The 27938-nt window shown below is 42.9% G+C and overlaps 3 protein-coding genes, 1 long non-coding RNA gene and 3 pseudogenes across 9 annotated transcripts; 3 read left to right on the top strand and 4 right to left on the bottom strand.

Moving 5' to 3' along the window:
- The first annotated feature begins 2886 nt into the window (after positions 1–2886).
- LOC105417245 (immunoglobulin superfamily member 1-like) lies at positions 2887–7330 on the top strand. 2 transcript variants are annotated; one of them, XM_011609731.2, is made up of 10 exons: positions 2887–2981; positions 3055–3090; positions 3180–3482; positions 3551–3871; positions 3961–4053; positions 4175–4202; positions 4297–4388; positions 4845–4875; positions 4995–5036; positions 7205–7330. In XM_011609731.2, exons 1-9 carry the CDS (start codon positions 2957–2959, stop codon positions 5029–5031), a joined length of 966 nt encoding a protein of 321 aa, XP_011608033.2. In that variant the 5' UTR covers positions 2887–2956; the 3' UTR covers positions 5032–5036; positions 7205–7330. The 2 variants fall into 2 exon arrangements, with proteins under 2 accessions (XP_011608033.2, XP_029702558.1); XM_029846698.1 differs by lacking the exon at positions 3961–4053.
- A 69-nt stretch (positions 7331–7399) lies between these two features.
- On the bottom strand, positions 7400–8705 carry LOC115252204 (uncharacterized). The gene is made up of 3 exons (XR_003890616.1): positions 8472–8705; positions 7784–7916; positions 7400–7426 (listed from the first exon to the last, which is right to left on the bottom strand). It is a non-coding gene; the product is annotated as an uncharacterized lncRNA (long non-coding RNA).
- A 790-nt stretch (positions 8706–9495) lies between these two features.
- LOC115252176 (neuronal acetylcholine receptor subunit alpha-5-like) lies at positions 9496–15598 on the bottom strand (annotated as a pseudogene).
- A 958-nt stretch (positions 15599–16556) lies between these two features.
- Positions 16557–18155, top strand: LOC115252169 (UDP-glucuronosyltransferase 2A1 pseudogene; annotated as a pseudogene).
- A 5-nt stretch (positions 18156–18160) lies between these two features.
- On the bottom strand, positions 18161–20112 carry LOC115252196 (calcium homeostasis modulator protein 6-like). 2 transcript variants are annotated; one of them, XM_029846728.1, is made up of 4 exons: positions 19969–20112; positions 19735–19867; positions 19404–19656; positions 18161–19307 (listed from the first exon to the last, which is right to left on the bottom strand). In XM_029846728.1, exons 2-4 carry the CDS (start codon positions 19848–19850, stop codon positions 19182–19184), a joined length of 495 nt encoding a protein of 164 aa, XP_029702588.1. In that variant the 5' UTR covers positions 19851–19867; positions 19969–20112; the 3' UTR covers positions 18161–19181. The 2 variants fall into 2 exon arrangements, with proteins under 2 accessions (XP_029702588.1, XP_029702587.1); XM_029846727.1 differs by lacking the exon at positions 19969–20112 and having other exon boundaries at positions 19735–19960.
- On the top strand, positions 20104–22208 carry LOC115252167 (UDP-glucuronosyltransferase 2A1 pseudogene; annotated as a pseudogene).
- Positions 22209–23627: 1419 nt separating this feature from the next.
- LOC115252188 (uncharacterized) lies at positions 23628–26739 on the bottom strand. Of its 4 annotated transcripts, none has more exons than XM_029846708.1 (2): positions 24983–26739; positions 23628–24916 (listed from the first exon to the last, which is right to left on the bottom strand). In XM_029846708.1, exons 1-2 carry the CDS (start codon positions 25523–25525, stop codon positions 24881–24883), a joined length of 579 nt encoding a protein of 192 aa, XP_029702568.1. In that variant the 5' UTR covers positions 25526–26739; the 3' UTR covers positions 23628–24880. The 4 variants fall into 4 exon arrangements, with proteins under 4 accessions (XP_029702568.1, XP_029702567.1, XP_029702569.1 ...); XM_029846707.1 differs by having other exon boundaries at positions 23628–24887; positions 24983–26738; XM_029846709.1 differs by having other exon boundaries at positions 23628–24828; positions 24983–26738.
- Positions 26740–27938: the final 1199 nt, after the last annotated feature.

Genomic DNA, 27938 nt, shown 5'->3' with positions numbered 1-27938 from the left:
AACTTTCAAACCCAATTCTCTCACAAGGTTCCTTTTGACGACATAACAGCTGCATCGCGATAAAAGAGAAAATATTTTCACTGTGATTCTGCTGCAGGTTCAGGATGACTGGAAATATGTTGCCATGGTAATCGACAGGATCTTCCTGTGGGTTTTTGTCCTCGTGTGCATCCTGGGAACAGCCGGTCTCTTCCTACAGCCTCTATTGCTCGCAGAGGACATTTAATCCGATCCAGAATCTAAAAACTGTGGAACTGCGTTCTGCTAAAGCTCAAGAAAAAAAAAAAGCTGACACCCAGAGGAAAAACAGATTTCTTGAGATTCTTTCTAAATCTATGTACATTAATATCCTTGGGCAATCTTTTATTAGGGAAGTCTATGTAGCATTTGAACGTCCAATCATTAGAAAAAAGAAAATATTTATCTCTCTGTGGCATCGAAATGCATCCAAATGAGTCCACAGTTTGGCGGGTCTCATATGGTTCTTCGGCAAGTTGTGGGTGACACCATGCGGCGGATGTTGGTATTGCATTACACGACATTGATCACCTATTTCTGTCTGTTTTTGTTTGATGACTAGGTGAACATGTCAATATCCAAACGTTATGGTAAATGTACATTAAGCTGAAAATGTCATGTGCAAATAATCATAAAGTAAATTTCCATTTTAACGTATGTATTCTCTGTAACTACGGCTTAAAAAATACTCTTCTGCAGTTTCTCAAACACTAGCAGGATCTCTGAGAGAAAGTGGGTTCAAAAAGGTTACTGAGACTCTGTAATAGTGTTTATCATCATTCTTCAGAGCTCACTCAGCTTATTGGATCACAAACAATAAAGTGATAAAGGACCTAATTGGATTCCTCCTTTTTGCTTCCGGGCTAATAAAAAATAAAGAAAACAATAGTCTGCTTTCTATCAGGCAGCTCAATAACACAATGCCAACAACATGCTACTACAGACTCTTACTGGTCTTATATGGCTCAACTCATGGTTGTGGGTTACTTTCCTGCAGCTGATGCACTAAATCGGTGGCAGACTTGAAACATTTTTTGCATTTTATTGATTATATACCAAAACCTAACGACAACAGTTAAAGAAATGGATTTCAGCCAGAAGTGTGTGTGACCGATTGAGCAGTATCTGTGTGTCTTTCTCAGCAGTTACTGTAATCTGTGGATTTCCTGTTTGAAGCGCTTGATAACATCACTGCTATCCACATGAACTATAAATATCGCGTCTTAAAGAGGACATAAAGTACACTAAGCTGTGTCATAACAACATGTTGCAGACTAATAGCCTGCAGCCAGGGAAGCTGACAGGTAATATTGCCCCAATATAACCTGTTCCTGTGGAATGTTTTAGAAATGAATTTACCTTTTTACATATTACTGACAAATCTGTTTTCCAGTGAAAGTCTGCCCTTTATTGCCCATTCTGTTTTTGTTGGTACTGTCAAGAGGCTGTGTTTGTGTTGGTGACATGAGAATCCGTTCCCTTCTTTTTATAGAGCATATAGACCCGCAGGCCTCATCAAACTGCTCTTCAGCTTGCAGCACCTCTGAGGCTTTAGTTTTCAGTCATAAATTGGTGGATACCATGTTAGAGACATGGAGGAGTTCCACAGAGAACAAATGGAAGACAGACAATTTGGGATATCTTCTGCATTGATGGGATGCTGAGCCAGGATGGGTAGCTCTCTATTAATGTTACATTCCCACCCTCATCCATGGACATGAGATGTGTCCTGTTGGGAGGAGACGACAACATCGTCAGCCTCACAAACTGCATGATGGATACAGACTATAGTACCACCAAGGCTGGACCTGGGATCACTCCTGACATAAAGGCCCTGTACAGAGACAGCTGAGGAAGAGGATCGGAGGGGGGAGGTGAAGACGATGAAGGATCAGCTGCAGCAGGACAAACGGGACTGTCCCTGTCCCCTTTCTTTTCACCATGTGCTAAACTGCACACTTGTCTCAGCACCGTGTGAACTGAACATCCACAGAAGATCTCCACCATCACAGATGAGGACGAGAGGGACTTTGTGGACTGCTGCCCTCTATACCGTCAGAGCAGATACCTCCTTAGAAAACTTGGGTCATTTGGGGTACAGACAGGATGACTTAACAAGCTGGTAAAGAAAGGAGGACAAGAGGATGATGCCACAACTCTTGTCCATCATGGAGAACACTTCCCACCCCCTGCAGGAGACGGTGACCTCACTGGGAGCTCCTTCAGGTGTCCTAAGCAGAGGTCCTCCCTTCCTGCTGCAGTATTCAACTATTCAACCAATAGTAGTTCAGTTCACCCCCAACCAACAATAAAAACAGGAGAAACACCTGTCAACAAGAGAAACACCTGTCAACAAGAGAAACACCTGCCAATAAGAGAAACACCTGCCAATAAGAGAAACACCTGTCAACAAGAGAAACACCTGTCAATAAGAGAAACACCTGCCAATAAGAGAAACACCTGTCAACAAGAGAAACACCTGTCAATAAGAGAAACACCTGCCAATAAGAGAAACACCTGTCAATAAGAGAAACACCTGCCAATAAGAGAAACACCTGTCAACAAGAGAAACACCTGTCAATAAGAGAAACACCTGCCAATAAGAGAAACACCTGTCCACTGTGTACAACTGCCTTGTACTTTTTAAACGACTACTACTTGCTTCTTGATTCTGCAATTTTCTATGTTGCATATTGTGCACATTAATCTCGTAAAGGAGGACGTACACCTGTGCACTACGTGCATTGTGTGTTGCTCGCTGTACTTTTTTTGCTGCTCTAACACTGCAAATTTCACCGCTGTGGGCATCAAGTGTTCAAACTGAGACCCTTAGACAGGAAGTACAATATGTTATAATAGTTTCACCCTGTGGTTGTCAGACGCATCTCTGATGCAGGTCATAGTTTAGAAGAGTCTGGAGTTTAACGTGTTCATACTCATGAAGATAATTGTTGTTCTTCTCTGTAAGTATATAAACATTGAATTCAAGTCTTTTTTTCACTGCCAGGGAGAATTTCACCTCTGCTTTCCTTCCAGGCGGCTTTGCCTGTCAGGTCTTTGCTCAAACAAACGGTGAGCTTTACAGTCACCCTTGGTGGGATGCTGTTGGATAACTTTGACTAGTTTTGATACTAAATCTCTGGCACAACAACTGTTAACAGGTGTTTTTCCTGCAAAGATTCTCTCCAACCAGAAAGTGGTAAGTGAGAGCAGTGATCTTTATATCACCTGTAGCATCACTGGCTCCAAGAAACCTTCAGCTGCACAAGGTTTTATACATCTGTGCAAAGATGGCCGCGTTGTCAGAAAGAAGCAGCAGAAGCCAAATCAAAAGGACACGTTCTTCATCATCCGCGTTGGTCTCCATGACGGTGGAAACTACAGCTGCGTTTTCTCTGTCAGAGATCTCCCACTTTCTACAGCAGCCGCCACAAGTCTCAACATCATTCCCATTCGTGTAATCGGTATGGATCTTCATCCACCTGCACGTCCGCGTTCAGCCCCGCTGCTCATGTTGTCCTCTGCTTTGCAGCCAATTTTCACCCAGCAGATATTTCGTTTGCTGGGCCGCCAGCTGTCAAGGAGGGAGACGATGTGGCGCTCAGGTGTTCTGTTTCGGACACCCTGCAAACGCTGGGTGGGTGCCAGTTCATCCAGTCCTATCTTATTAAAAATGGCACCATGGTCCAGCTGACGCCATTCAATGCTACGAGGATGGAAGTGGAATTCACCGTCAAGGACGTCGCCTTGAAGGATTCTGGTCATTACAGCTGCGTGGTGCTTCCTTCCAAATGCATCAAAGCTGCTGGGACGGCTCTCTATGGAAATAACAGAGTATTTCTGGAAGTTAAAGGTGAGAGGTTATGATGGCGGTGGCGCCATACCAGTCTCATGAGTTCGGTCATTATTTCTTATAACAAAGTCTATTGCGGTGCATTCCAGGAATGTTTGACCAACAGATAATAATATTTGGAGTGATTATCGGATTGTTAGCTGTGGCTCTGGGCGCCTGTTTCATTAAATGGCGGAGAGCAGGTAAAATCTTAAAGTCTTAAAACAACGCTTGAAAATGTGCTCACATGTTTCTATTGAATCAGTTTGACATTTTTCTATTGTAAAATGCGATTTTAAGATGTTTATTGTGTTTTTCCACCAGTGAACAAAATAAAATTCTGCAATCAATGGTAAGAGTTGCTGGAAAAAGACAGGGAACGTCGTCACAGTATTTTTTTAAGCATATATATTTTAACAGTCACACACACGTGCATTTGTTTCCAGTGAAGTTGGATATGCAACCGTGATGGAGCGGTCGTGCGAGTTAGAAGAACAGCAGGAACAGGCAGGGGGAGACAACCTGGAAGCTCCGAGTGGTGAGCTGAAGTTGGAATTAAATTAAATACATATCACAGACAAACTAATGAAATTTTATATCCCTCCATTTTCATTCATCTCATTATCATTCAACTCTATTGAAAATTTTCATTTCTTGTATATATGGTCTTTTCTTAAAGTCATATTTTCTTCAGACTGCCAGAATTATTATTTAATCATTCTATAGAAACTTCAATCATTATATTAAACTCAATAAATCAAAATTGTAATCAATTGATTTTTATTTAGTGTATGTGCTATTTAACATTTTAAGCCATTTGATCTCTAATCTTGATGCCAAATATTCCATTTTACGAAAAACTAAATTAAAGAAAATTAAAAAAAATAAAATAAAATAAAGAAAACTAAATATACAATCGTACGTATGCTTCAATTTTTAACCTATGCTTGTTTTTTCAAAATATGTCACATTCATTTTCTTTCCAATTTTCTAGATGACTCTTTCAGCATGGATGAGGAAAACATGTAAGAGCAGAAGAATTTCTTAAAATTAAAATTTAGAATTTATTTTTTATCATTTATTTTTAAAGCTTTGTTAGCTTCATGGTCATCATTAACTCCCTGTTTTATGGCTTTATTTTCAGATATGATGACATAAATCTGCATGACAGCAGTCAATAAAGAATGTAAGAGAAAAACTTTATGCTATAAGAGAATATTACTTTGATTTTTAAATGTTTTTTTAAACTTTTATCATGTGAGAATGGCGACAGCATTTCCCAAAAGAACACATAAAATACAATAATACTAAAAGCTCTATTAACAATAATGTGTAGATTAAAATGATGAGAAGCAGAGCAGCTGTCTTGTTCTACTCACGCCGGTGTGGTTTTCTCTAAGTAATTTTAGAGAATTGTTACAGGAAAACCACTTGTTTAACAGCCGAGCGGGCTAGATACCTGTTTGTGGTGAGATTATTGAAAGTGCACGTTTCAAAACTGAGATCACAAGACACACAGTGCTACTTATTTTATGTTTATGGTTTTAAAGTCAATTCAATCATAAATAATCAACCTTTATTTCAAATCATTATACAGCCTTTAAGTTACGCTCATTTTGAACTTACCAAATCACACATGACGATGCTAAATGGGACAGTCTAAAATGAATGAACTAATAATTACGCGACAGAGTTAGTCTAGTCTTTTTGTTCAAAAGGCTCATATGAACAAATGTTTTCAAAAATGAAAGACAATCCAGATGTTGTTTGATTTCTCTTTTCTTACTCAAAATTTTTAATCTTCATCACACGTCTTAAGGTTCAAGATGAACTCTTATTTGCTTGGTACAAACCAGAGGAGAGGGAAGACACCTGGGGATTCTGTTTGCTTCCTATAAAGCCACCCCTCTAACTCTGGGGCTCCTAAATATAGCTTTTACAGCTGTTTGATAAACACACATAATTACTCATTTTTGACTTTACGTTTGCAGATTTTGGTAAATAAACATCTGATCATGGTGGTGCAGGCTAGAATAGTGAGCAGCACAGCTCCAGTTAAGAACAAAACAACATCTACAGAGTGATAGGAATACCAGGGCAGCCTGTAGGACTCAGTCCTCAGGTGAGCTGCACCTTTGTGTCTCATGACAACTCTATCCAGAAGAGGGCGCTGTCCATCGGCTTCATCGGCTTGTCTCTGTGCAGTCCGGAGAGCCTCTGCATGTTCATCCTGTAGGAGGGATCATTCAAAACTCTCTATCAAAGCTGCCAGGAAGTTGTCGTCCTTGTCCACAGTCCTAAGGCTCAGAATCTCAGCTTCCTCCTCTCTCTTTCAGACGCAGCAGGTTGTCATATTGGTCAAAAAACACAGGTAGACCTACAACTGGGACTCCATGATACATAGCTTCCTGAACTCCATTCGTTCCTCCGTGAGCCACAAACAGCTTTTGTTTTGGGATGTCCTAAGAGATCATCTGAGGCATCCAGTTCCACCAGTAAAGTGTTGTTGCCCAGAGTTGCTGGGCTGTCCCCTTCATGTTTCCAGATGATCTTCTGAGGCAACTTAGCAAAAGCTGCCAGACGATCTCATTGGTTATTTCAGCAGGAAGTTTGGCTCGACAAAAGTCCCCAGAGACATGATGATGACTCCATGTTCTCCTGAACTCTGCACAAACTCTTCCAGGTGTTCAGGTAAAGGCTTGGCAGGTTTACACTGGAACCCTCCCATATAGACGACATTAGGCATGGTGGGACGGGGATAACTCAAAACACAAAGTCCACTCTCATCAGCCACAGATCAGCCCCCTGTATTAACCTCACTGTATCTGACTTCTGGGCCAAAGAAAATGATCACAGACAGCCTGATACTGAGGCTGTATTAAAAATAAGTTCTGTGCTTCCCAAATCATATAGAAAAAGAGATTTTGACTCGTTGACTGAAGGTCATTATGTCTGATAGTCCTGAACCTATCACAGGAATGTGAGATAAAGGAGAGGGGGGCAATAGCGAAATGGCCCTCTCCACTCGTTATCCATCGGACATAATAGGCGAGAGGCCAGTTTTCAGAGCATGAGCCAACATCAGACCTGCCCCCCACGCTGGGTCAACGAGGGCGAGGTCATACTTGTTCTCCTTCAAAGTGTTCATCAAGTTTCTGTCTGTGAAGATGTTCGCAGCCATTTGGCATATCAGCCGATGCATCCTGTACATTGAAGTAAACATCCTCCAGCTGCAAACTGACAAAGTTCCAAGCTGGTCTCTCTCCCCTCTCGATGTCAATGATCCTTTTCACGATCGGAATGATAAAGTCGTGATTAAAGCCTTCAGTAACTGGAACGGTGATTGTGTTGTAGTGCTGAGCGCCGTCCTGGATGTACCAGTTCTGGCTGGATCGGATAACATCAACAGTGTGTCCCCGGGAGTGCAGAGCTTCAATGAGGATGTCTATGTTGACCCAGTGACTTCCTTCTAAAGGTACAACCAAATCCTTCCTCCGTGGGAAACTCCCACAGCAAGGACGAGATGGATAGCACAAAAAACGAAAGCTAGCCTTTCCTTGGAGGGACATCTTCAACCTAAAAGACAGACAATTACACAGAAGAAACCTGCAAAATGACCTTCTTTAACAAAGCATCTGCAGAGCAAATCTCTGCTAGGTGGTAGTTTGTTGACGTCCTCTAAACAAAACAGACCTACTGCAGCCTGATTCTCTTCCAGGATTCTCTCTAAGGTCCACAAACTTTCCTGTACCTAAAGTTCATTCCCCATCTGCCGGTGAGGACTGATAGACCGGTGGCCTTTATTATTAGCTCTTATTACATGTTTGAAAAGAGTTGTTATACATATGTCACCAGTGTTGTAAAGCCACATAGAAGCATATTGTTGTGCACTTAATTTTGCATGGAGGCAGCAGAAGTGGAATAAAGACTTACAAGAAACACAAATGTTGTGAATCCTGAAGAATATTTCAGTCCTCTTCCAAAGGTTTGAGACAGAATCCAGCGACCCCTCAATAATCTCTTTCAGACGCTCCAATTGTTCAAATGGTAAGTAAAACACTGATCCCTGCAGGGAATGTAATTAAAACGGGTCAAGGTCAATGGTTCCCTCAGCAGGATAAACACACAAGCTCAGAGGTTCCATGAAGTCTGTGAGGTCACCAAACAGGCAAGAACTACAACAAAAAAAAATCTATAATAACTGGTTCTCTGAGGCCACAATATTATTTACTCTAGTAGGAAAACAGGACTAAACCCACTGAACTTATGACACAGTTCTTTTTTATACATTTTTTGGTGTTAAAATTAAGACATGCATACATAATAACAGTGTGTTTGGCGTGCAAAAAGAGGGGTTTTCCCCCATAATTTAGTGATATTAGTAATATTATGCTGGAATTCTATACAGCTAGTCATAATTAGCTGGTATGGCCCAATCAGAACAGGCCCTGCAGGCTGCATTTGACAGTAGTATAGCATGAATAAGAACAGCAAAACTGGTAAAGCAATGATTTAGTTAGTTAGAATTTTGTCCTTTAAAAACTGATGCAATAGGTTAGTCTGAATGGTTCATTTAAAAGAAAGATATTAAATACAGACCCTGTTTTGCTCATAAACACACCTGTTTCGTATGCAGTGGCTCCAGGATCATCTGTGCTAACGAGTTGTGGTAAAAATTTAACCACATCCAGGAGACCTCACATGAGTGGATTATAGTTAAGCTTTTCTTTCCGATTTTAAAGGATTTCCTATAGTTGGGTCTTATCGGTAAAGTTGTGTGCTGCTCCACAGTGAAAGTCCACACTGAAAACAGATTTTAATGAAAGGAGGTGAAAGTCTGACCCCATGGAACGGATGAAAGGCTCTCCAATGTTGCCATGACGATGACTCGCTTGCTTGTTATTAGCTGTAATGTCAATATATGACCGCATGGTGGCAGTAAGCTCGTTCTTTGGGCAACTGTCCTCTGTCCAGGACAATTATCTGCAGCTATTGTCCCATGAGACAGAATTTATTTACGGTCATTTTATCAGGTAAGTTAGGCTAGATTCAGTTGAATTGTGTTTATTAATCAGCTCCCCTTCTGAATGAAGGATCGGTCCATTGGCTGAGTTAAAATACTCCACGGGAATTCAAGTCACGTCAGGAAGCTCCACCTCTCCCTTCCTCGCATTGTAGAGAACAAAGATGATTATGAAAGGCAGAGTCCACTCTGCTTCAGAGAGTTGCTGGACCACTCATATTGAATATTCCATAATTTTGGGAATCCCAAGAGGGGTGATGATGCAGCCACAGTGTGTATGATTGGTTTTAAAACAAGGATTGCAAAATAGCAGAGATAAGGACCATTTTTATTAAACCATCGTCTAAATGCTACACATTAGCTGAGAGGCTAAAGCAAAGTCCCTGTAAATGAAGACAGGCCTGTTACTCTCCATTTATACAACAAGTAAGGAATTTGGGAATCCACAGGAGTATGAGAGTCATATATTCTTCCAAATGATTCCTTTGTGGCCTCTTTATGTTGTTTTATAAAATCTCGAACAGAGCGCACCCTGTGAGCCCAGGCAAATAAAACCAACAAACTGAATCATGTTGTCAGTAACTTCTCATAACTTTATATTGTATTTTCAGTGTTAAAAAATTAATTTTCCTGGAAAAGGGCCGTTTCCTCAGTGTCTGTCAGTTCCCAAAAACCATGGTCTCATGGTTTGGGACAATGATGCTGGCCCACTTGTAAATCACTGGGATGAAGAGGAGAGCAGAGCCCAGGATGGACACCAAGAGGAAGGCCCAAAGAAACATCCGATCCAGAACCTGGGCTACAAACTTCCAATCTTGGACCACCTAAAGAAAACAAACAGTGTTTTAGAGAAACTCGGGGGATTCCTGACACAAGCAGGCCGACTTTCCACAGAGAGCAGGTGTACGCCTCCACTATTGTGGATCTACTCTCCAAAACCTGAAGTCAGACTTCAATCACACAATCCTAGATGTTCCATGAATGAGATCTTGCTGGAGAGACACAGCAACCCTGTGATCCGGGATTAGTGAAGGTTTGCTTGTATTAAAAAGGTGTGGAAACTTGACGTTACCCACAAAAGAATGTGCAAGCTGCGTATATGGAATAAAAAAATAAACTATTTAAGCATGTCTCCTATCCAGCCCCACTATCTTGAAGCTCTCAGATGTATTAAATGCTATGATGCGCAGAATGAGCAGGTTCCATCCTCAAGGGAAACACTGAATAAACCCAAACAGGGGATCTACACAGTGGCTGGCTTCCCAAGAGCAATCGGAGCCGGTTGTACATCTTTCTGTGATGTTTAGATTTCTGCGTTGGAAATCGTTGAGGGTGTTTATCTCGCTCCCTCTACAAGCACTTCCTTTTGCATTTTTGCCATCATGGAAAAGCAACAGTGCCCAAACTCCTCGTTTAAATACGGCGCTTATACAACCTGTAGCCACTTGGGCAATTGGGGACACAAACCTAGAATACAATTTAGCACTCCTTATCGGACATCTTAATAATCAGACCACTGGAGTGGACCTACTAGTGGTGGGAGCTCTGGTTGATCGGCCAGTAAAAACCAGAAAAGCGAAGTAACTCTCTCCGTTTTCCACCTGTTGTTTTTCCAATTTGCACATCAGCAGGTGGAAGTGCTCTACAATCATGGACTCGTGGGCGTTCAGAGAATGTGTTGCACGTTCCCTTTTATGGATTTTCCTTTTCACTAGAGAGAAACGATGTTGTCAACAGTTTAGGTTCAAAGGAAAATGTGATTTCATGAAAGGAAAGCTGAAATGTGCTCAAAGGACATTGTTTCTATTGTCGAAATAATATAACAAGATTGTTGCTTATTTATTTGACAGAGTGGGAGAAGACATTATTTTAATAAAATAGACTTGGTTATTTATGTTTTCTTCTGTTGTTGATTATGTTTTTACCCAGTTGATTGTTAATTAGTGGTGAGTGACGATCGCCTCACTGGTTACTGGTTTCCTCCACGGAAATAGGAACACCTTGAAATGAATTTCTTTTGCTTTCTTTTTTTTCATGTCTATTGAGGGCAGGAAGCGGCATGTTTGGGAACATGTTTGTGCTTGAAAAGAGTTGAGAGACTTGCTTACTTGCTGGCTCAGCCCTCTGGCGTGAGGATACTGGAGTTAATGTGATGTAAAAAGTCATTTTTCTTTCGTTCTTTGCTTTACACTGAAGCACGCAGTCAAAAAAGATGTAAGTGCCAATAAAGAGGTTATAACACGCTCACCTCTCTGACTTCGTTTTCTTTTCACCACGTGCATGGTTAATATATCGGATAGAATCCAAAGCTGCTTTTAGGTTTTGCCTGGTGGTAAAAGAGAGGCGTGAGTTCCGGTTCCGAGCCCTCTGCCATTCCTAGTCCTCGTGTTCTGGCCGCTCCAGATGTGGCGTAACGGTCCACGTGGCTGCGCATGCACAGCAACTTGGGCAGATGATGCAGGAAAACCCTCCTCACCCAGGGCGCCATATCATTATGCGTGGAGGAGGAGCGGTGGTGGACGTTAATGGCAAAGACGGTAATGACAATGGAAAGAGTTACAAAGATCATGGTGAAAACCAGGTATTCCCCAATCAAAGGGATGGCCTTTGAGGATGACGGAATGATCTCCTCAATGACCAGGAGGAAAACAGTTAGAGACACCAGCACTGAGGTGCAGAGAGAGATCTTCTCCCCACCGTTGGAGGGCAAATAGAAGACAAGGATGGTGAGGAAGGACAGGCCGATGCAGGGGATGATTAGGAAGAGGGTGTAGAAGAGAGGAAGCCTACGGATGATAAAGAAGTAGGTAATAGTGGGATAGGAAGTGCTTCCATCCATCCTCAGTCCCCGACTGCCCGTGGCCTTCACTATTTCCCATTCGCCGTTGTCAAAATAGTCCCTCTTATCCACATGGAAGTCCTCTAGGATGATGTCCACCTTACAAACACACAGTCCAATCGCAGGGTCAGTGGGTGGGTTTTTAATAAATAGACATTGAGGCGGCGAGCCGGCACTCACCTGGGAACCATCATATGTCCAAGAGCCAAACTTCATGGAACAGTTCTGAAGGTCAAAAGGGAAGAAGGTGACATCAATGGTGCAGGCCGACTTGTAATTGGCCGGCGCTGTCCATGTTATAGTGCCATCGTACTTTACGACGGCCTTGGTGATAGTACCCTCAAACCGCCCATCAGAACTTTTGAGAGAAACAACATTCCCATCAGCTCATGGATGGAGTCACTTATTTAATTTGCTTAGTGAGTTATATTTCTCTACATACTTGTCGTAAAGTACAACATCGGGACGCCAGATTCTGTCAGATGGGACTCGGATAATCGTAATGCCCGCATACTCCTCAGGGTTCCATCTAAGTTTCATGTCAGTCCACTCCTACAAGCAGGGAGGAGAAATTAGCCTAGGCGAGCATGCATCTGCTAGAAGTGGCAGACCTAAAGATATAAGAAGCTGTCCCAGATGCTCATGCTTCATGATAATATGGCCTTCTGGTGTCGCCTTCCTCATACAATCCATCACTGTGAATTATAATCAATCTGAAGGTCGTGGTGTGGGGACGATTTATAACATATGCGACAGGCTATGAATAAGGAGTAGCAGAGGCAGGAGGGAGGGAATGAAAGTCCACGTAGGGACTGTCAGTTAGTCAGATGTTACCAGATGAAATCAAAACTGGGTGTGGAGATGCTGACTGGATTCTCCTGATTCCGATGTAAGTCGGAGGTCGTCTCCATAGGGCAACACAACGAATGTTGCTTTTTAAAAAGCTTTTTTAAGGTCAGACTTGCCTGTTTCATCCACACGTTAGTTGTCATTCGCTGATTTTTCTCATCCTGCAATAGAAAAACAGGAGCATTAACTGTAAAATATTTGAATGAAACTCCAATTCAAATGTTTGTTGTTGAGCTGGTGCCAGAAATGAAGTATAATATATAGAAAAGCACTTTTGCTTTGTAGACTAACCCATAAACATAAACTGCTGTCAATATGTCCATTTAGAATTAAGTTTCTTTCTGCAAAGAGACATATGATATTATTTGCTGACATTCCGGATCCAATTTTATTTAAATTAATAAAAATATCATATTATTTCTGATATTACCAATATCAATCTCCACCTTCTAGGCCATGTAAAGAACAATCCATGAGTGAGAACTTTTCCTTCAGGGTTAAACCCAACACAGGCTTCAGTTCCTGTGTGGACAGAGTTAAAAAAAAAAAATGCAATTTGGAATATTCCTTTTCTCACCACATCAACTAGTTGGGAAATGGCCAGTCCAACTTCACCCGGATGGTCTGGTTCAGGTGATCCACTGGGCGAACCCATTTCTGGTAGTTTCCAAAGAGGTATTTGAAGAGCTTGTCCTCTGCTTTTGCACAGGAGGAGAGTTTTGGAACCTCTAGAAGATGTAAAAAGACAGTTATTGTTTTTTTTTTTTTTTTACAGATATGAGACAGTTTATACATAAACACTTATATCAACCCACAAATTTTCTGCAGTATAAAATTGCTAACATCACAGGACTGTTTTCCACTCTCTTATATAACACCACATCACCATAGATTCATTGAATCGACTCCTCAGCCGTGTAGAAAATATTGATCAATCCTTAAATTATTCACGCTTACAGTTAACTTGTCTTTTAAATCATTGACCGATGTGGTTACAAACTTAATTTATGGATGTAGAATGTGACTGGAAATCTACGAAAAGACAGATCACAAATATATAGAGTGGTCTTCTCATTGTACAAAGATCAATAAAGACTAGGCTGCAACGCAATCAATGAGCGTGTCATAAGGAAATGAATGGGTTCTTTTCCCACTATCAGCAGCATCTCGGATGAAAAGGAGGCCGGGAGTCTGCTGGACCTGATGCTAATCTCTTTTAGTGATAAACCTAATGTGCAGACTCAGAGCTATGCTAATAGCTTCCCGGTCATAGAAATTCTTATTTCAGTTGATGAATATATATTATATCGACTTTTATTGTTCATATTTAATGTTGCTTTTAGGGGGGGTAAGCCCATGAAATATGTACAGTGGTGGCCAAAATGAGTACAACATTTGGCATATTTTCACAGGTTTCAGTTGTTTTAGTTGTATTGGACTTTATAATGAACATTCTTGCAACTATTGAAGAACTGCTGGGAGAACGAATCAGCTGGAAGGCTGGAAAACTGACTCAGACAATAAATTGGAAAGATCAACAGTAACGTTCATTCGAAAGAGTTGCAGAAGTAATCGGAGAATATAAGTGTTGAAGTTTTCAGGAAAGAAACCACCGCAGAAATGTGTTGCTGCAACTGGTGCAAAAAAGGTGGAAAAAATGAAATATTGTTTGCTTGTGTGTGTGTGTGTGTGTGTGTGTGTGTTTGCGTGTGTGTGTGTGTGTGTGTGAGTGTGTGTGTGTTTGCGTGTGTGTGTGTGTGTGAGTGTGTGTGTGTGTTAGCGTGTGCATGTAATGCAGATTTGATATTCAAAAAAAACGTATCTTTGGATGTCAGAAGAAGGAAAATTGAACAATTTTGGAAAAATGTAATTTTCTTTACATTAAAAAACTACAGCCGGGCAATGAATTGACTTCAAAAAGCCTTTAGCAAAATATATTAATAAAGAAATCTAGCTTTATGGAATCAGAGGAGAAGTATTAAACAGAAAATCTAAAGTCACGGTGATTAAATCTAAGCACGCACATAACACTTACAAATACATGACTCTGGAGGGGTACATAGGGTAACTAAACTAAAGTAGTTGCTGTATTTATAATATGTGAGACAAGTAATCCTTTTAGTAGTGATTTGTGGGAAAAGGGTGGAATTTTGGCTTTGTCTCACTTGTTTTTGATGTATAATGCCTTATTTAATTTCACATGTCTGAAAGAAATAACGATAATCCTTTTTCTTCCCTATTGTACTGCACCCTTACTAATGCTTTATTCAATCAGCTGACTCAGTTGTTTGAGCATCAGCAGCACTTTACTCATCCTGGTATAAAGCAACAACCAGAAAACCTGTGTTTCTCCCCCAGGTGGGGAGAGACCTGAGAGGGTCTATTACGCTGTGGTGTGCTAATGTCAGGGGGGCTTTTCCTGGCTTTAGGCAACTTACCCAGTGAGTGGCAGCGGTGGCAGCAGCACAAGAGTGGCAGCAGCAGCAGGAGCATGAGAGCGGTGGCTGCACCCCCCGCCTTCAGCATTGTATCAGAGGTGACAACCGTTCAGCACAGGTGCTGCCTCTGGCATCGCAGAGCTGAAAGAAAAGCCGCCACTGTGTGACCTGCAGCAAACCGTTCCTCTATTCCATCAGGTAAAGAGTTGAGAGCCGAAGGGAGACGATTTCTCTGCATGCAAACACTTTTGGGTTCCAGGGAAAAGGCTCAGTCACTGTGATTCATACTTAACTGCATTCACCTACACATGAATCCTGCACAGGCCATAGCCCCGTTCTCCCTTCACAATCCCTCTCCAACGCAATTCCTCCACTTCCAATACTGTAACCGTACAAAAGGCACCAACCTGCTGTGGGTCTCTTCCATTAATCCAGTCCTGAGTGGTGATGGGAGTGGACGGCGTCGCTGCCGCTCGAGCGCGCCTCCATTGCATGCAGCTTCCTCTTCTCACACCGCTGATGCAGCTTCCTTCCTTCTCTCGCATCTGCACAGGCAGTTGCATCCTCATCTCCTCCTCCTCCTCCTCTTCCTACTCCTCAATCTCCTCCTTCAGAGACCGCCCTTTTACCCCCCCCCTCGGCATTTCCATGGTCACAGATCCAATCCCCCCCTTCAGTGCAGTCATCTCTCCTGAGCTGCAGCAGCAGCAGCAGAGCCTCTGTGTTTCTGCACTGAACCACAAATAGGGAACGCTGATCCTATTTTACTCTATTTTATTGCAAATTAAAAAATCTGTCATGTTGACACAAAGCTTTCATGTGACTCTGCACAGAAGTACCAATTACTGTCAATTACATATCATATTAATCTCAACAATGATCTAAGACACGGTCAATAAAATCCCAATAATCCATACAGTTATAAATAAGCCTATTAACCATTAACGTGCTTATCATGGTGTTGAGAACTCTCACTGACCTACTGTCCCGAAGTACACACACACACACACACACACACACACACACACACACACACACACAGGTAACTGTTAAGGTAACTGTTACAACAGGTCCATGTCCTCTGTCATGCAAACCATGGCTGTTCCATTCAACTCTCCCACCCCCTTCAATAAGCCCCCGGACCCGCCCATGCAGGGTCCCCCACCCCCACGTTCTCCAGCCCCTCCTCCCAGATTACATTTCCCTAGTCGGTCGCATCAAATTTGGATAATTTGCGGTAACTTTTTTAAACCTAATATCACAGCCAGCAGATCAAAATACATTCAAACTGAAGTGAGAGGTTGCGTAAATAAAAACACTACAGTGGTTTGTAACTCTATTCTGAGCCATTAAATACACTAAAAAGAGAAGATACAAATAAACAAAACCACCCATAACTGAAAAAGTCCAAAAACACCTGCTTATAGCATGCTGCGCACTAGTGATTTCATCATCCCCAGATCATAATACAAGCCAATAGATCTGTGCATGGCAAGGCCAGAATCCAGCACTAGAATCCCGTGACCTTTGATCCCTCAGGTGGCATTAAACAACATCCTGTTTGTATTTCAGATGAGGCCGATCTTCTTCTGCAGCACTTCAGTGCTGCTGTTTGTAGCCAGGCCCAGATCCTGTCAAGGAGGCAACATTTTGGTGGTTCCTATTGAAGGGAGCCACTGGATAAACATGAAGATCCTTCTTCAAGCTTTGCACGCCAGAGGACACAATATAACCATTGTTCGCTCCAGCAAATCCTGGTACATCAGTGAAAATTCTACATATTACAAAACTGTTACAGTTCCAGTGGAGAGGAGCCTGGATCAGAGGTCCATTACAAGAATAGTATCTGAAATAATTCAGTTTGAAAGAGGAGCGCTCCCCTTAACGAGCTTTCTTCACATAACCTTCGGAATGACCAGCACGATTATCGACGCTCACTCAGCTATTGGCGAATTTATAGCAGCGACGTTAGACGATCAGGAGTTGATGAGAACTCTAAAGGAGAACAAATATGACCTGGTACTAACTGACCCCTCCTGGGGTAGTGGAATCATTTTAGCCAAATATCTGAATCTTCCGTTGGTATATAATGTTCGGTGGCTACTTTCTGGTGAGGGTCATCTTGCCTTTGCTCCATCACCTATATCATATATTCCAATTACAGGAAGTGGCCACAGTGACAAGATGACCTTTATACAGAGGGTCAAAAATGTGATTCTCTATTTGATAACCAAATACCATTTTGATCTGTTATCGCAAGTGTATCAGAAAATATGTGACAAATATCTTGGTCCGGGTCATGACTTTAAGCAGATAATGCTGGATGCAGATATCTGGCTGTTGAGAGTGGACTTTGTGTTTGAGTATCCCCATCCCACCATGCCTAACGTCGTCTATATGGGAGGGTTCCAGTGTAAACCTGCCAGGCCTTTACCTGAACACCTGGAAGAGTTTGTGCAGAGTTCAGGAGAACACAGAGTCATCATCATGTCTCTGGGGACTTTTGTGAGCCAACTTCCTGCTGAAATAACCAATGAGGTCGCTGCAGCTTTTGCTAAATTGCCTCAGAAGATCATCTGGAAACATGAAGGGGACAGACCAGCAACTCTGGGCAACAACACTTTACTGGTGGACTGGATGCCTCAGAATGATCTCTTAGGACATCCCAAAACAAAACTGTTTGTGGCTCACGGAGGAACGAACGGAGTTCAGGAAGCTATGTATCATGGAGTCCCAGTTGTAGGTCTACCTGTGTTTTTTGACCAATATGACAACCTGCTGCGTCTGAAAGAGAGAGGAGGAGCTGAGATTCTGAGCCTTAGGACTGTGGACAAGGACGACAACTTCCTGGCAGCTGTGAAGAGAGTTTTGAACGATCCCTCCTACAGGATGAACATGCAGAGGCTCTCCAGACTGCACAGAGACGCGCCGATAAAGCCAATGGACAGCGCCCTCTTCTGGATAGAGTTTGTCATGAGACACAAAGGTGCAGCTCACCTGAGGACTGAGTCCTACAGGCTGCCCTGGTATTCCTATCACTCTGTAGACGTGATGCTCTTCTTAGCTGGAATCACGCTGCTCATTCTCATGACCTTTGCTGCTCTAGTACGATGTTTGTGTTCTAGATGTGTGAGAGCAAAAATTAAGCGTGATTAAAAAAAAGTAATTCATTCAGAATTGATTCTATCAGAACTTAGAACTCAAACTTGAAAAATTATTATCTACCAGCAAATTTCACATATTGTGTGATTAATGGTGTATTAAAATAAAAACATTGTAAAACTGTTGGTTTTGTTCAGGTAACTTGGAAGAGAATATTGCTCGATGACCACACTTGTATTTATCTAACCAAATGGCCGTTGATATTATTTATGAAGATTAAATGATTTCACATCAAGTTATGAAAAGTGTATTTAGTGTGATTACAAGAATATTATTAAAAACATGAATAATAAAATAATCAGGATGAGTAATGACGATCATCTCAGTCATCATTGAGTCATTGAGACACTTTCTGAGGGCTTTATTCCAATCAATACTTTTATTAAAGAACAAAAAGCAAGCCCCACAACAAACAGAATATATATCTACAACCTGTTGATCTTGATCAATCATTAATCTGGTTTGATCTGAATTTCTGTTGATCAGCAGGGTCGGACTGGCTGGATATCAGTCTGATAACGCGGTCATGTGGAAAAACAAAGATATTTAAAGTGAAATTACACATTTAGTCGTTAACAACCACTCAAACAAATATAAGTGAACCAACATTATACATCAGATTGATATTAGCTGCCTGGTCATTACCACCTGTGTCAGTTAAGCTAAAACTAAGGAAGAGGAAAATCATGGAAAGTTAAATAAAAAACAAATGAAACAATTAAATGTGTCCTTTTTGATTGATGGGATGAAGCTTTCTGGTGATCTCTTGTTTTTAGTGGGATGTTGCTGATGTCAACAGGATTCTGCTCAACAAAACAAACTGATTCAGGGGGAAAAGTGAAACCAAATAATGAGAAACGAGCCCATGATACCGATCACATACTCGCTGGTAATGCAGAATAAAAACAGAAGCACAGTTATATCCACGCTGACAACAGAGCCATGAAGACCCACGAGCTGCTTTAGGGGAAAACCTTTTGTCAAAGCGACGTGTCCTGACAGCACTTTTGAAAAGGCTTTTCAAGACACTTCTGAAAGTTGCATTTCCCTGGTGGAATCCGTCTGCTTCTTCTCTTGGCAACTATTTCTGATTAGGTACACTGTGAGACCCATACAGATGAAGATGAGGAGGAGTATGGCTATAACCTGGGGTGTGGGGAGAGTACAGACACACACTGTGTGTTATTAAACAATGAAATAGCTCCTTTCTCCTTGATCATGTAAAAAAACGGTTTAACTCACCTGAGACTTAAAAATCCACTCTTGTGAGCGGAGCATCAGCTCTTGTGTGGTGAAATTTCCTTCACTAATTGGCTTACACCACTTCTGTGGAGCTGCCTTGTCAACGAGTACAAATCTACCCTCCCAGTCTGTCATAGCACAGGCGAAGTACTGGCCGTCGAGGAACAACGAGATCAGCCACACGATAGCAGGCACGGAACTGGACACAGTCTTCTTGAACCACTCATCCCATCTGCATCCTTGAATGATCAACCTGCTGGACTCATAACGTCTGTATCCTTGAGTGATCAACCTGCTGGACTCATCACATCTGCGTCCTTGAATGATCAACATCAAGATGAAGGCCATGATGGCGGGAATGATGAAGAATGCTGATGAAAACAGTCCGTTCCATTTAGGATTGCAAGGACACTGAAACTCCAGCTCCACCAGCTTCTCTAGTCCCATGAGGATAAAACCAAAAGCCACATTTGACACAAGAGGACTGTTGCTAATTTCATTTTTCAGTGTGTCAAACCATTGTTTTTTACGTTCCATAATAGAATATATGACTAGTTTTTCTCACCTCAAATATGCTCCCGATTCTCCCACTTCTACTTATTCTCTTCTGATTGGAAATCAACAAGAGCTCAGCTTATAATGGAGTATCTGAGAAAAGGGAAGGGCCACATAAAGTGTAAAGGGTAACAGGAGAAAACAGAGTAGGCAAGTTTAATGGAAATTAAGATAAGATAATGCCGACTTTTATTGCTTTTTGGTTTACTGCCATCAGCTTGCCTATGAAGAAGGTTTCGCATCAGTATTTGCAGTAGAGTCATGTCGGGTGGGTTGCGCAACCGCAACCGTAACTACCGGTACTCACTGAGGCTCAGCAGGAAAAGGCAGGGAGAGCTCTTGGCAAAGATGAGTGTGTTATTTACTGGGAGGGGCTCCATGTGCTGTGAACACATGAGAGCAGTCAAACAAAAGCAGAGAAGCATGCAGGAAGTTAAATCCCTGCAACCCTGTTTCAACCGCCTCTCTTTATTGCTCCACTTTTTGGCAGTCTTTTCTGGAATCCGCTCTCGATTTTGCTTTTTTTAAATTTCTGGATGGAAGATTTCATCATGTTTTTGCTCTTTGCAACCGTCATCTGCCTTCCCACCTCCATGATTCCAGAGGTTCTCGGTGGTAATGTTTTGGTTTTTCCACACGAAGGAAGCCACTGGGTGAACATGAGGGTCCTGATTGAGGAGCTGCACTCCAGAAGACACAATGTGACGGTGGTCCAGGCTGCAGACAGCTGGTACATCAGCCAAACGTCCCCACATTACAAGAGCATCACACTCGATGTCGCCGTCGGGGCAAACGACACATTTTTCCATCACTTTGTTACTGAAGTTGTCAAGATCAAACGTCACCAAGGCAATGCTTGGTCCCGTTTTGGATTAGACAGCGAGTTAAAAAACAACTTCTATGAATTGCACAGGAAAATATGTGAAGCGATTGTGCACATGTTTGAGAATGAAGACTTGATGGAATCCTTCCAAGATTCCAAGTTTGACATAGTTCTGACAGATCCTGCCAACGGAGGAGGGGTCCTTCTGGCTCACCGCCTCGGGTTGCCGTTGGTGTTCAACGCTCGGTGGACCGTCCACGGCGAGGCCCACTTTGCTGTCGCACCCTCTCCCCTCTCCTACGTCCCACTTCCACCTTCAGAATTATCTGACAAGATGAATTTCATTGAGAGGGTCAAGAACTTGCTTTTTTACATCATGAGGATGCATCTCTACAAGCAGGTTGTGGGGCCACATTATTCTGCGGTGGTCAGCCGTTACTTTGACCAAGACACGGACTACTTCTCCCTGTTTCAAGCTGCTGACCTGTGGCTGATGAGAGTGGACTTTGTGTTTGAGTATCCCCGTCCCACCATGCCTAATGTCATCTATATTGGAGGGTTCCAGTGTAAACCTGCCAAGCCTTTACCTGAACACCTGGAAGAGTTTGTGCAGAGTTCAGGAGAACACGGAGTCATCATCATGTCTCTGGGGACTTTCATTGCTGAGCTTCCTCAGGATCTGGCTGATCAGATCGCTGCAGCTTTTGCTAAAATGTCTCAGAAGGTTATCTGGAGATACAAGGGTGCCAAACCAGCAACTCTGGGCAACAACACTTTACTGGTGGACTGGATGCCTCAGAATGATCTCTTAGGACATCCCAAAACAAAGCTGTTTGTGGCTCATGGAGGAACAAACGGAGTTCAGGAAGCTCTCTATCATGGAGTTCCCATCATTGGACTTCCTCTGATTTTTGATCAACCTGATAATGTGCATAGACTTGAAGTGAGGGGTGCAGGGAAGGTCCTGGATTTTTTTACTATGACTGAAGAGATCTTCTTTCAAGGTATTCAGGAAGTTTTAAAACGATCCCTCCTACAGGATGAACATGCAGAGACTCTCCAGACTGCACAGAGACGCGCGATGAAGCCGATGGACAGCGCCCTCTTCTGGATAGAGTTTGTCATGAGACACAAAGGTGCAGCTCACCTGAGGACTGAGTCCTACAGGCTGCCCTGGTATTCCTATCACTCTGTAGACATGATGCTCTTCTTAGCTGGAATCACGCTGCTCATTTCATGACCTTTGCTGCTCTAGTACGATGCTTGTGTTCTAGATGTGTGAGAGCAAAAATTAAGCGTGATTAAAAAGAAGACATTCAGTCAGAATTGATTCTATCAGAGCTTAGAACTCGAAAAATCATTATCTAACAGCAAATTTCTCATATTGTGTGATTAATGGTGTATTCAAATAAAATTATAAAACTGTTCGTCTTGTTCAGGTAACTTGGAAGAGAACATTGCTTGATGACAGCACATGTGACGGCAGCGATTAGGACCCAAAAGCAGCACTCTGGAAAACTGGACCGTGGTAATGACCTTTATTAGCACACGGGCAAACAGGAACTCAGGTAGACAAGGAAGCACACAAAACAGTCCTTTCTTCAGGCCCAGGGCCAACAAAAGTGGGTTTCAGGCTCGGGGATTAGGTCGAGCAGAGTCGGAGTGCGGAACCGAGGTGGGAGGATGTGAATCCTCGGAACCGTACAGTCCCGTTTAGAGCATGCGGGAGTGACAGAACGGGGCTTACAGGAGATGAAGTCGACGATGTAGCTGAGCAGACTGGGGGTGAGCAGCAGCGAAGTCGGGGCCAGGCGAGCAGGCAGGAACCAGAAACGCTGAGGCAGAAGTTGTGGACAGGGGCAGAAAGCAGGTAGGTTTTCGAGGGAACAGGCGAGGCAGGGTCGGTAACGGAAATAACGCTGGAAAGTCTCACATCGAAGCAGAAGAACAATCTGGCACGGACTGAGAGTGCAGGGGAGGCTTATAAACCGGGCTGATTGGGAATGAGCTGCAGCTGTGCTTGCAGGTGAGTGGAGTTGAGCTGACGGGGTGGGAGTGGCTGGCAGGTGGAGTGGAGCAGAGGGAGGGAGAGTGGAGCAGAGGGAGGGAGAGTGGAGCAGAGGGAGGGAGGGTGGAGCAGACACAGGTGGAGTGGAGCAGAGGGAGGGAGGGTGGAGCAGAGGCGGGGAGAGTGGATTAGAGGGAGGGAGAGTGGAGCAGAGGGAGGGAGAGTGGAGCAGAGTCAGGTAGAGTGGAGCAGAGGCAGGGAGAGTGGAGCAGAGGGAGGGAGAGTGGAGCAGAGGCAGGGGAGAGTGGAGCAGAGTCAGGGAGAGTGGAGCAGAGGCAGGGGGAGTGGAGCAGAGGCAGGTGGAGTGGAGCAGAGGGAGGGAGGGTGGAGCAGAGGCAGGTGGAGTGGAGCAGAGGGAGGGAGGGTGGAGCAGAGGCAGGTGGAGTGGAGCAGAGGGAGGTGGAGTGGAGCAGAGGGAGGTGGAGTGGAGCAGAGGCAGGGGAGAGTGGAGCAGAGGGAGGGAGAGTGGAGCAGAGTCAGGGAGAGTGGAGCAGAGGCGGGGAGAGTGGAGCAGAGGGAGGGAGAGTGGAGCAGAGGCAGGTGGAGTGGAGCAGAGGGAGGTGGAGTGGAGCAGAGGCAGGGGAGAGTGGAGCAGAGTCAAGGAGAGTGGAGCAGAGGGAGGGAGAGTGGAGCAGAGGCAGGTGGAGTGGAGCAGAGGGAGGGAGGGTGGAGCAGAGGCAGGGGAGAGTGGAGCAGAGTCAGGGAGAGTGGAGCAGAGGGAGGGAGAGTGGAGCAGAGGCAGGTGGAGTGGAGCAGAGGGAGGGGAGAGTGGAGCAGAGGGAGGGAGAGTGGAGCAGAGGGAGGGAGAGTGGAAAATTACCGCGACAGGAGGGAACTGGGGAAATGGGGCTGTGACAGGACTTGTATTTATCCAACCAAATGGCCTCTGATATTATTTATGAAGATTAAATGATTTCACATCAAGTTATGAAAAGTGTATTTAGTGTGATTGCAAGAATATTTTTTAAAACAGGGATAATAAAATAATCAGGATGAGTAATCACGATGATAAATGTCACCCAGTCAAAATATTTCTACAGTATTTTAGGTACCAAAAGGGAAAAACAAGATTTTGTCAATAACAGATTTTTAAACAATTTCAGCGTTCCGCAGGATGTGCTAGAATAATCAGGATCTAAAATGTATGTGTGTAAACAAGAGCGAATTAGAGAGAACAAAAGAGAGCTGTAAATCAGTGGATAAAGACAACTTCCTCAGTCATCATTGAGTCATTGAGACACTTTCTGAGGGCTTTATTCCAATCAATTATTTTATTAAAGAACCAAAAACAACAAGCCCCACAATTTGTCAGAGAATATATATCTACAACCTGTTGATCTTGATGATGAATCAATAATCTGGTTTGATCTGAATTACTGTTGATCAGCAGGGTCAGACTGGCTGGATATCAGTCTGATAACGCGGTCACGTCGAAAAACAAAGATATTAAAAGTGAAATTACACATTTAGTCATTAACAACCACTCAAACAAATATAAGTGAATCAACATTATACATCAGATTGATATTAGCTGCCTGGTCATTACCACCTGTGTCAGTTAAGCTAAAACTAAGGAAAATCAGGAAAAGTTAAATGAAAAAAATGCATTAAACAATTAAATGTGTCCATTTTGATTGATGGAATGAAGATTTCTGGTGATCTCTTGTTTTTAGTGGGATGTTGCTGATGTCAACAGGATTCTGCTCAACAAAACAAACTGATTCAGAAGGAAAAGTGAAACCAAATAATGAGAAACGAGCCCATGATGCCGATCACATACTCGCTGGTAATGCAGAATAAAAACAGAAGCACAGTTATATCCACGCGGACAACAGAGCCATGAAGACCCACGAGCTGTTTTAGGGGAAATCCTCTTGTCAAAGCGTCCTGACAGCACTTGTGAAAAGGCTTTTCAAGACATTTATGAAAGTTGGATTTCCCTGGTGGGATCCGTCTGCTTCTTCTCTTTTCAACTATTTCTGAAAAGGTACACTGTGAGACCCACACAGATGAAGATGAGGAGGATTATGGCTATAACCTGGGGTGTGGGGAGAGTACAGACACACACTGTGTATTTTTAAACAATGAAATATCTCCTTTCTCCTTGATCATGTAAAAAAAGGTTGAACTCACCTGAGATGTAACAATCCACCTTTGTGAGCGGAGCATCAGCTCTTGTCTGGTGAAATTTCCTTCACTAATTGGCTCACACCACTTCTTTGGAGCTGCCTTGTCAACGAGCACAAATCTACCGTCCCAGTCTGTCATAGCACAGGTGAAGTACTGGCCGTCGAAGAACAACAAGATCAGCCACACGAAAGCAGGCACGGAACTGGACAGGGACACTGTCTTCTTGAACCACTCATCACATCTGCATCCTTGAATGATAAACCTGCTGGACTCGTAACGTCTGTATCCTTGAGTGATCAACCTGCTGGACTCATCACATCTGCATCCTTGAATGATCAACATCAAGGTGAAGGCCATGACGGCAGGAATGATGAAGAATGCTGATGAGAACAGTCCGTTCCATGAAGGACTGCAAGGACACTCAAACTCCAGCTCCACCAGCTTCTCTAGTCCCATGAGGATAAAACCAAAAGCCACATTGGGTGCAAGAGGACCGTTGCTAAATGCATCTTTCAGCTTGGAAAACCATTGTTTTTTAGGTTCCATACTAGAAACTATGACTTGATCTTCTCACCTTTGTTGTGGGAAGTTTATAGCAGGAGATCTGTTGAGAATCAAGACCCTAAGCGCGTGTGTCTTTCTTGTTTTCTTATTGAGCTTTCAAGGCACAGTCTAACAGGCAGCTTGCTTCCTGTCAGCCTGGGCACCGAGCAGCACTCACGCTGATTTTACACTGCAAAAGCGGATGTGTGCATCTACAGGTCTTATCTGAGAAGATACATTTGCAGGTCTCTCTTTTTTGAGAAAATAGTCTAGTCATGTAGGCAGGATGTAGTTTAATAAAAATTATTAAGCATCTCTCTTGAACATCAGGGGTGAATCATTTCTGCCCAGTCAGTCTTTATGACAATACAAGGAAAATGATGTCTCCAACTTATATATCATCAGAATCTCCCACTTCTAGTTATTCTCCAGTGTCACCAGTGTGTTGTTTACTGGGAGAGGCTCCATGTGCTGTGTACATGTGAGAACAGTCAAACAAAAGTGGAGAGACTACAGAAAGTTTAATCCCTGAAACCCTGTTTCAACCAACTCTCTTTATTGCTTCACTTCTGCAAAGTCTTTCCTGGAATAAGTTCTAGTTTTTGCTTTATTTGAATTTCTGCATGGAAGATTTCGTAAAGTTTTTGCTCTTTGCAACCGTAATCTGCCTTCCCACCGCCATAATTTCAACAATACTCGGTGGTAACGTTTTGGTTTTCCACACGTAGGAATCCACTGGGTGAACATGAGGGTCCTGGTTGAGGAGCTGCACAAGGTGATGGTGATCCAGGCTGCGGACAGCTGGTACATCAGCCAAACATCTCTACATTACTAGACCATCACACTCAACGTTGCTGTCAGGGAAAACGACACATTTCACCATAACAAGTTGTCAAGATTGAAATACAGCTTCCATGAATTGCACAGGAAAACAGTTTTACGCTGGGGGTTTAACACTTCCCGTCTGACTGTTTCCTGCTGATTACAACTATCTAAACAACAATCATGTCAAGGAAGGATCAACTGACTGCTTATCTTTACTCTTGCGAAAGATTATACTATCCCTTACTTCTAAACTAACTATAACAGAAAACAGAAACGTATAGAAAAAAGCAAACACAGTTCTCTTCAGGACATTTGTCCCAAAGTCCTGTGTGTCCTCTTGTGTGGCTGGAAATCTGGGGTTATAGGTTATTATAGGTGTCCTCTCTGACTGTGATTTCTGACAGCGGTACCGGACATGTCATAATAGGCTAAATCTGCATATGCAGGTAGTGTGTGTGCCTTTGTGATTTGATTTTGAGCTCTGTTAGTGTGTTTGTTTAACCCCCCACCTTCCCGTCACTCTCTCTGTCTCTCTCTGTCCTTGTAAGAGTGATCTTATGGGGGACCTTCTCATAGTTTGTTGTTAAAAAGAAATGGAAAAAGGGAGGAGGCAGAAAGACTTTTGTAATTAATTGAAACTCTAAAAAAGAAAGAAGAAAATCACTTTTGTACCTCAGATAGAACGTTTGAGAGTTTATCTGAAGCTTAAAGAGGACCTCAGGGTTGTGCTGGTCGTGAAAAAACATCAGATAAGTCTGTGTGGAGATAAAGAAAACTGGGTGTGATCCAGCAGGACCGCACGGTTCACACACACACACACACACACACGCACACACACACACACACACACACACACACACACACACACACACACGCACACACACACACACACACACACATAATAAAGAAAAGCCTAGAAATATAGAAGTTTCTTCTTGCAGGTTTACTTGTCTATGTGTGGAGAACTTTATTTCAATTGATTATGAAAAATTATTTTCAGATTATGAGGAGGACATTTCTGATAAGATCCAGTATAATCGGTTGAGATATATTCTTATGTTAGCTTTTGCATTAATGGTGTCTATGTTTCCATTTCTTTCGTTGTAGTACTGGTGACAAGGGGGAAATGGTTACATCATTTACTTATTTGTGTTACTCATGCTTTGATATGTTTGTATTGTATACCTTTTTAATGAAACCAATGTTTTGTTTGCAAAGATAGTGGCATCTCTCTTATCTGTTTCCAGGACTGTAGTTGGGGATCTACAGTAGGGTGACAACTATGTTCGAATTGTTGTGAAATATCGCAAATTGCATTTTATGTAATTGCTATTTTGATTGAAGTAGAGTAGTTTCGTAGGTAATACGAGAAGGATTAAAATGTGGGAAAGTGGAGTGTGGGAACGGATCTGTATGTGAGCGAGTTAGTAAGAAGGAGGAATAAACAATAATGTGTGATATCTGCTTCGGTTAGGGTTCTCAGGCCTGTGCACCTGTGCGTAGGCTGGGAACCGCTCCAATATAGTCAAAACATGAACAATGTGACTCGGCGAGCATGAACGTTCCCCCGCCTGTGTGAGAAATGTATCTG

Source organism: Takifugu rubripes, chromosome 13 (genome assembly GCF_901000725.2).
Source record: "Takifugu rubripes chromosome 13, fTakRub1.2, whole genome shotgun sequence".
Classification (NCBI taxonomy): Eukaryota; Metazoa; Chordata; class Actinopteri; order Tetraodontiformes; family Tetraodontidae; genus Takifugu; species Takifugu rubripes.
Note: the sequence above shows the minus strand (reverse complement) of the source record. Positions and strands in the feature narration are given on the sequence as shown.

Excerpts from the sequence above, each read along its gene's own strand:
- LOC105417245 (XM_011609731.2), top strand. The coding sequence starts at position 2,957 with ATGAAGATAATTGTTGTTCTTCTCT. Across the intron at positions 3,483-3,550 it reads CATTCCCATTCGTGTAATCG|CCAATTTTCACCCAGCAGAT; the intron begins GTATGGATCTTC and ends TCTGCTTTGCAG. Across the intron at positions 4,876-4,994 it reads AGCATGGATGAGGAAAACAT|ATATGATGACATAAATCTGC; the intron begins GTAAGAGCAGAA and ends CTTTATTTTCAG.
- LOC115252196 (XM_029846727.1), bottom strand. The coding sequence starts at position 19,940 with ATGGAACGTAAAAAACAATGGTTTGACACACTGAAAAATGAAATTAGC. Across the intron at positions 19,657-19,734 it reads ATCATGGCCTTCATCTTGAT|GTTGATCATTCAAGGATGCA; the intron begins GTTGATCATTCA and ends TGAGTCCAGCAG. Across the intron at positions 19,308-19,403 it reads AGTGGATTTTTAAGTCTCAG|GTTATAGCCATACTCCTCCT; the intron begins GTGAGTTAAACC and ends CCCACACCCCAG.
- LOC115252188 (XM_029846706.1), bottom strand. The coding sequence starts at position 25,525 with ATGGAACCTAAAAAACAATGGTTTTCCAAGCTGAAAGATGCATTTAGC. Across the intron at positions 24,842-24,982 it reads GGTGGATTGTTACATCTCAG|TGTACCTTTTCAGAAATAGT; the intron begins GTGAGTTCAACC and ends TGGGTCTCACAG.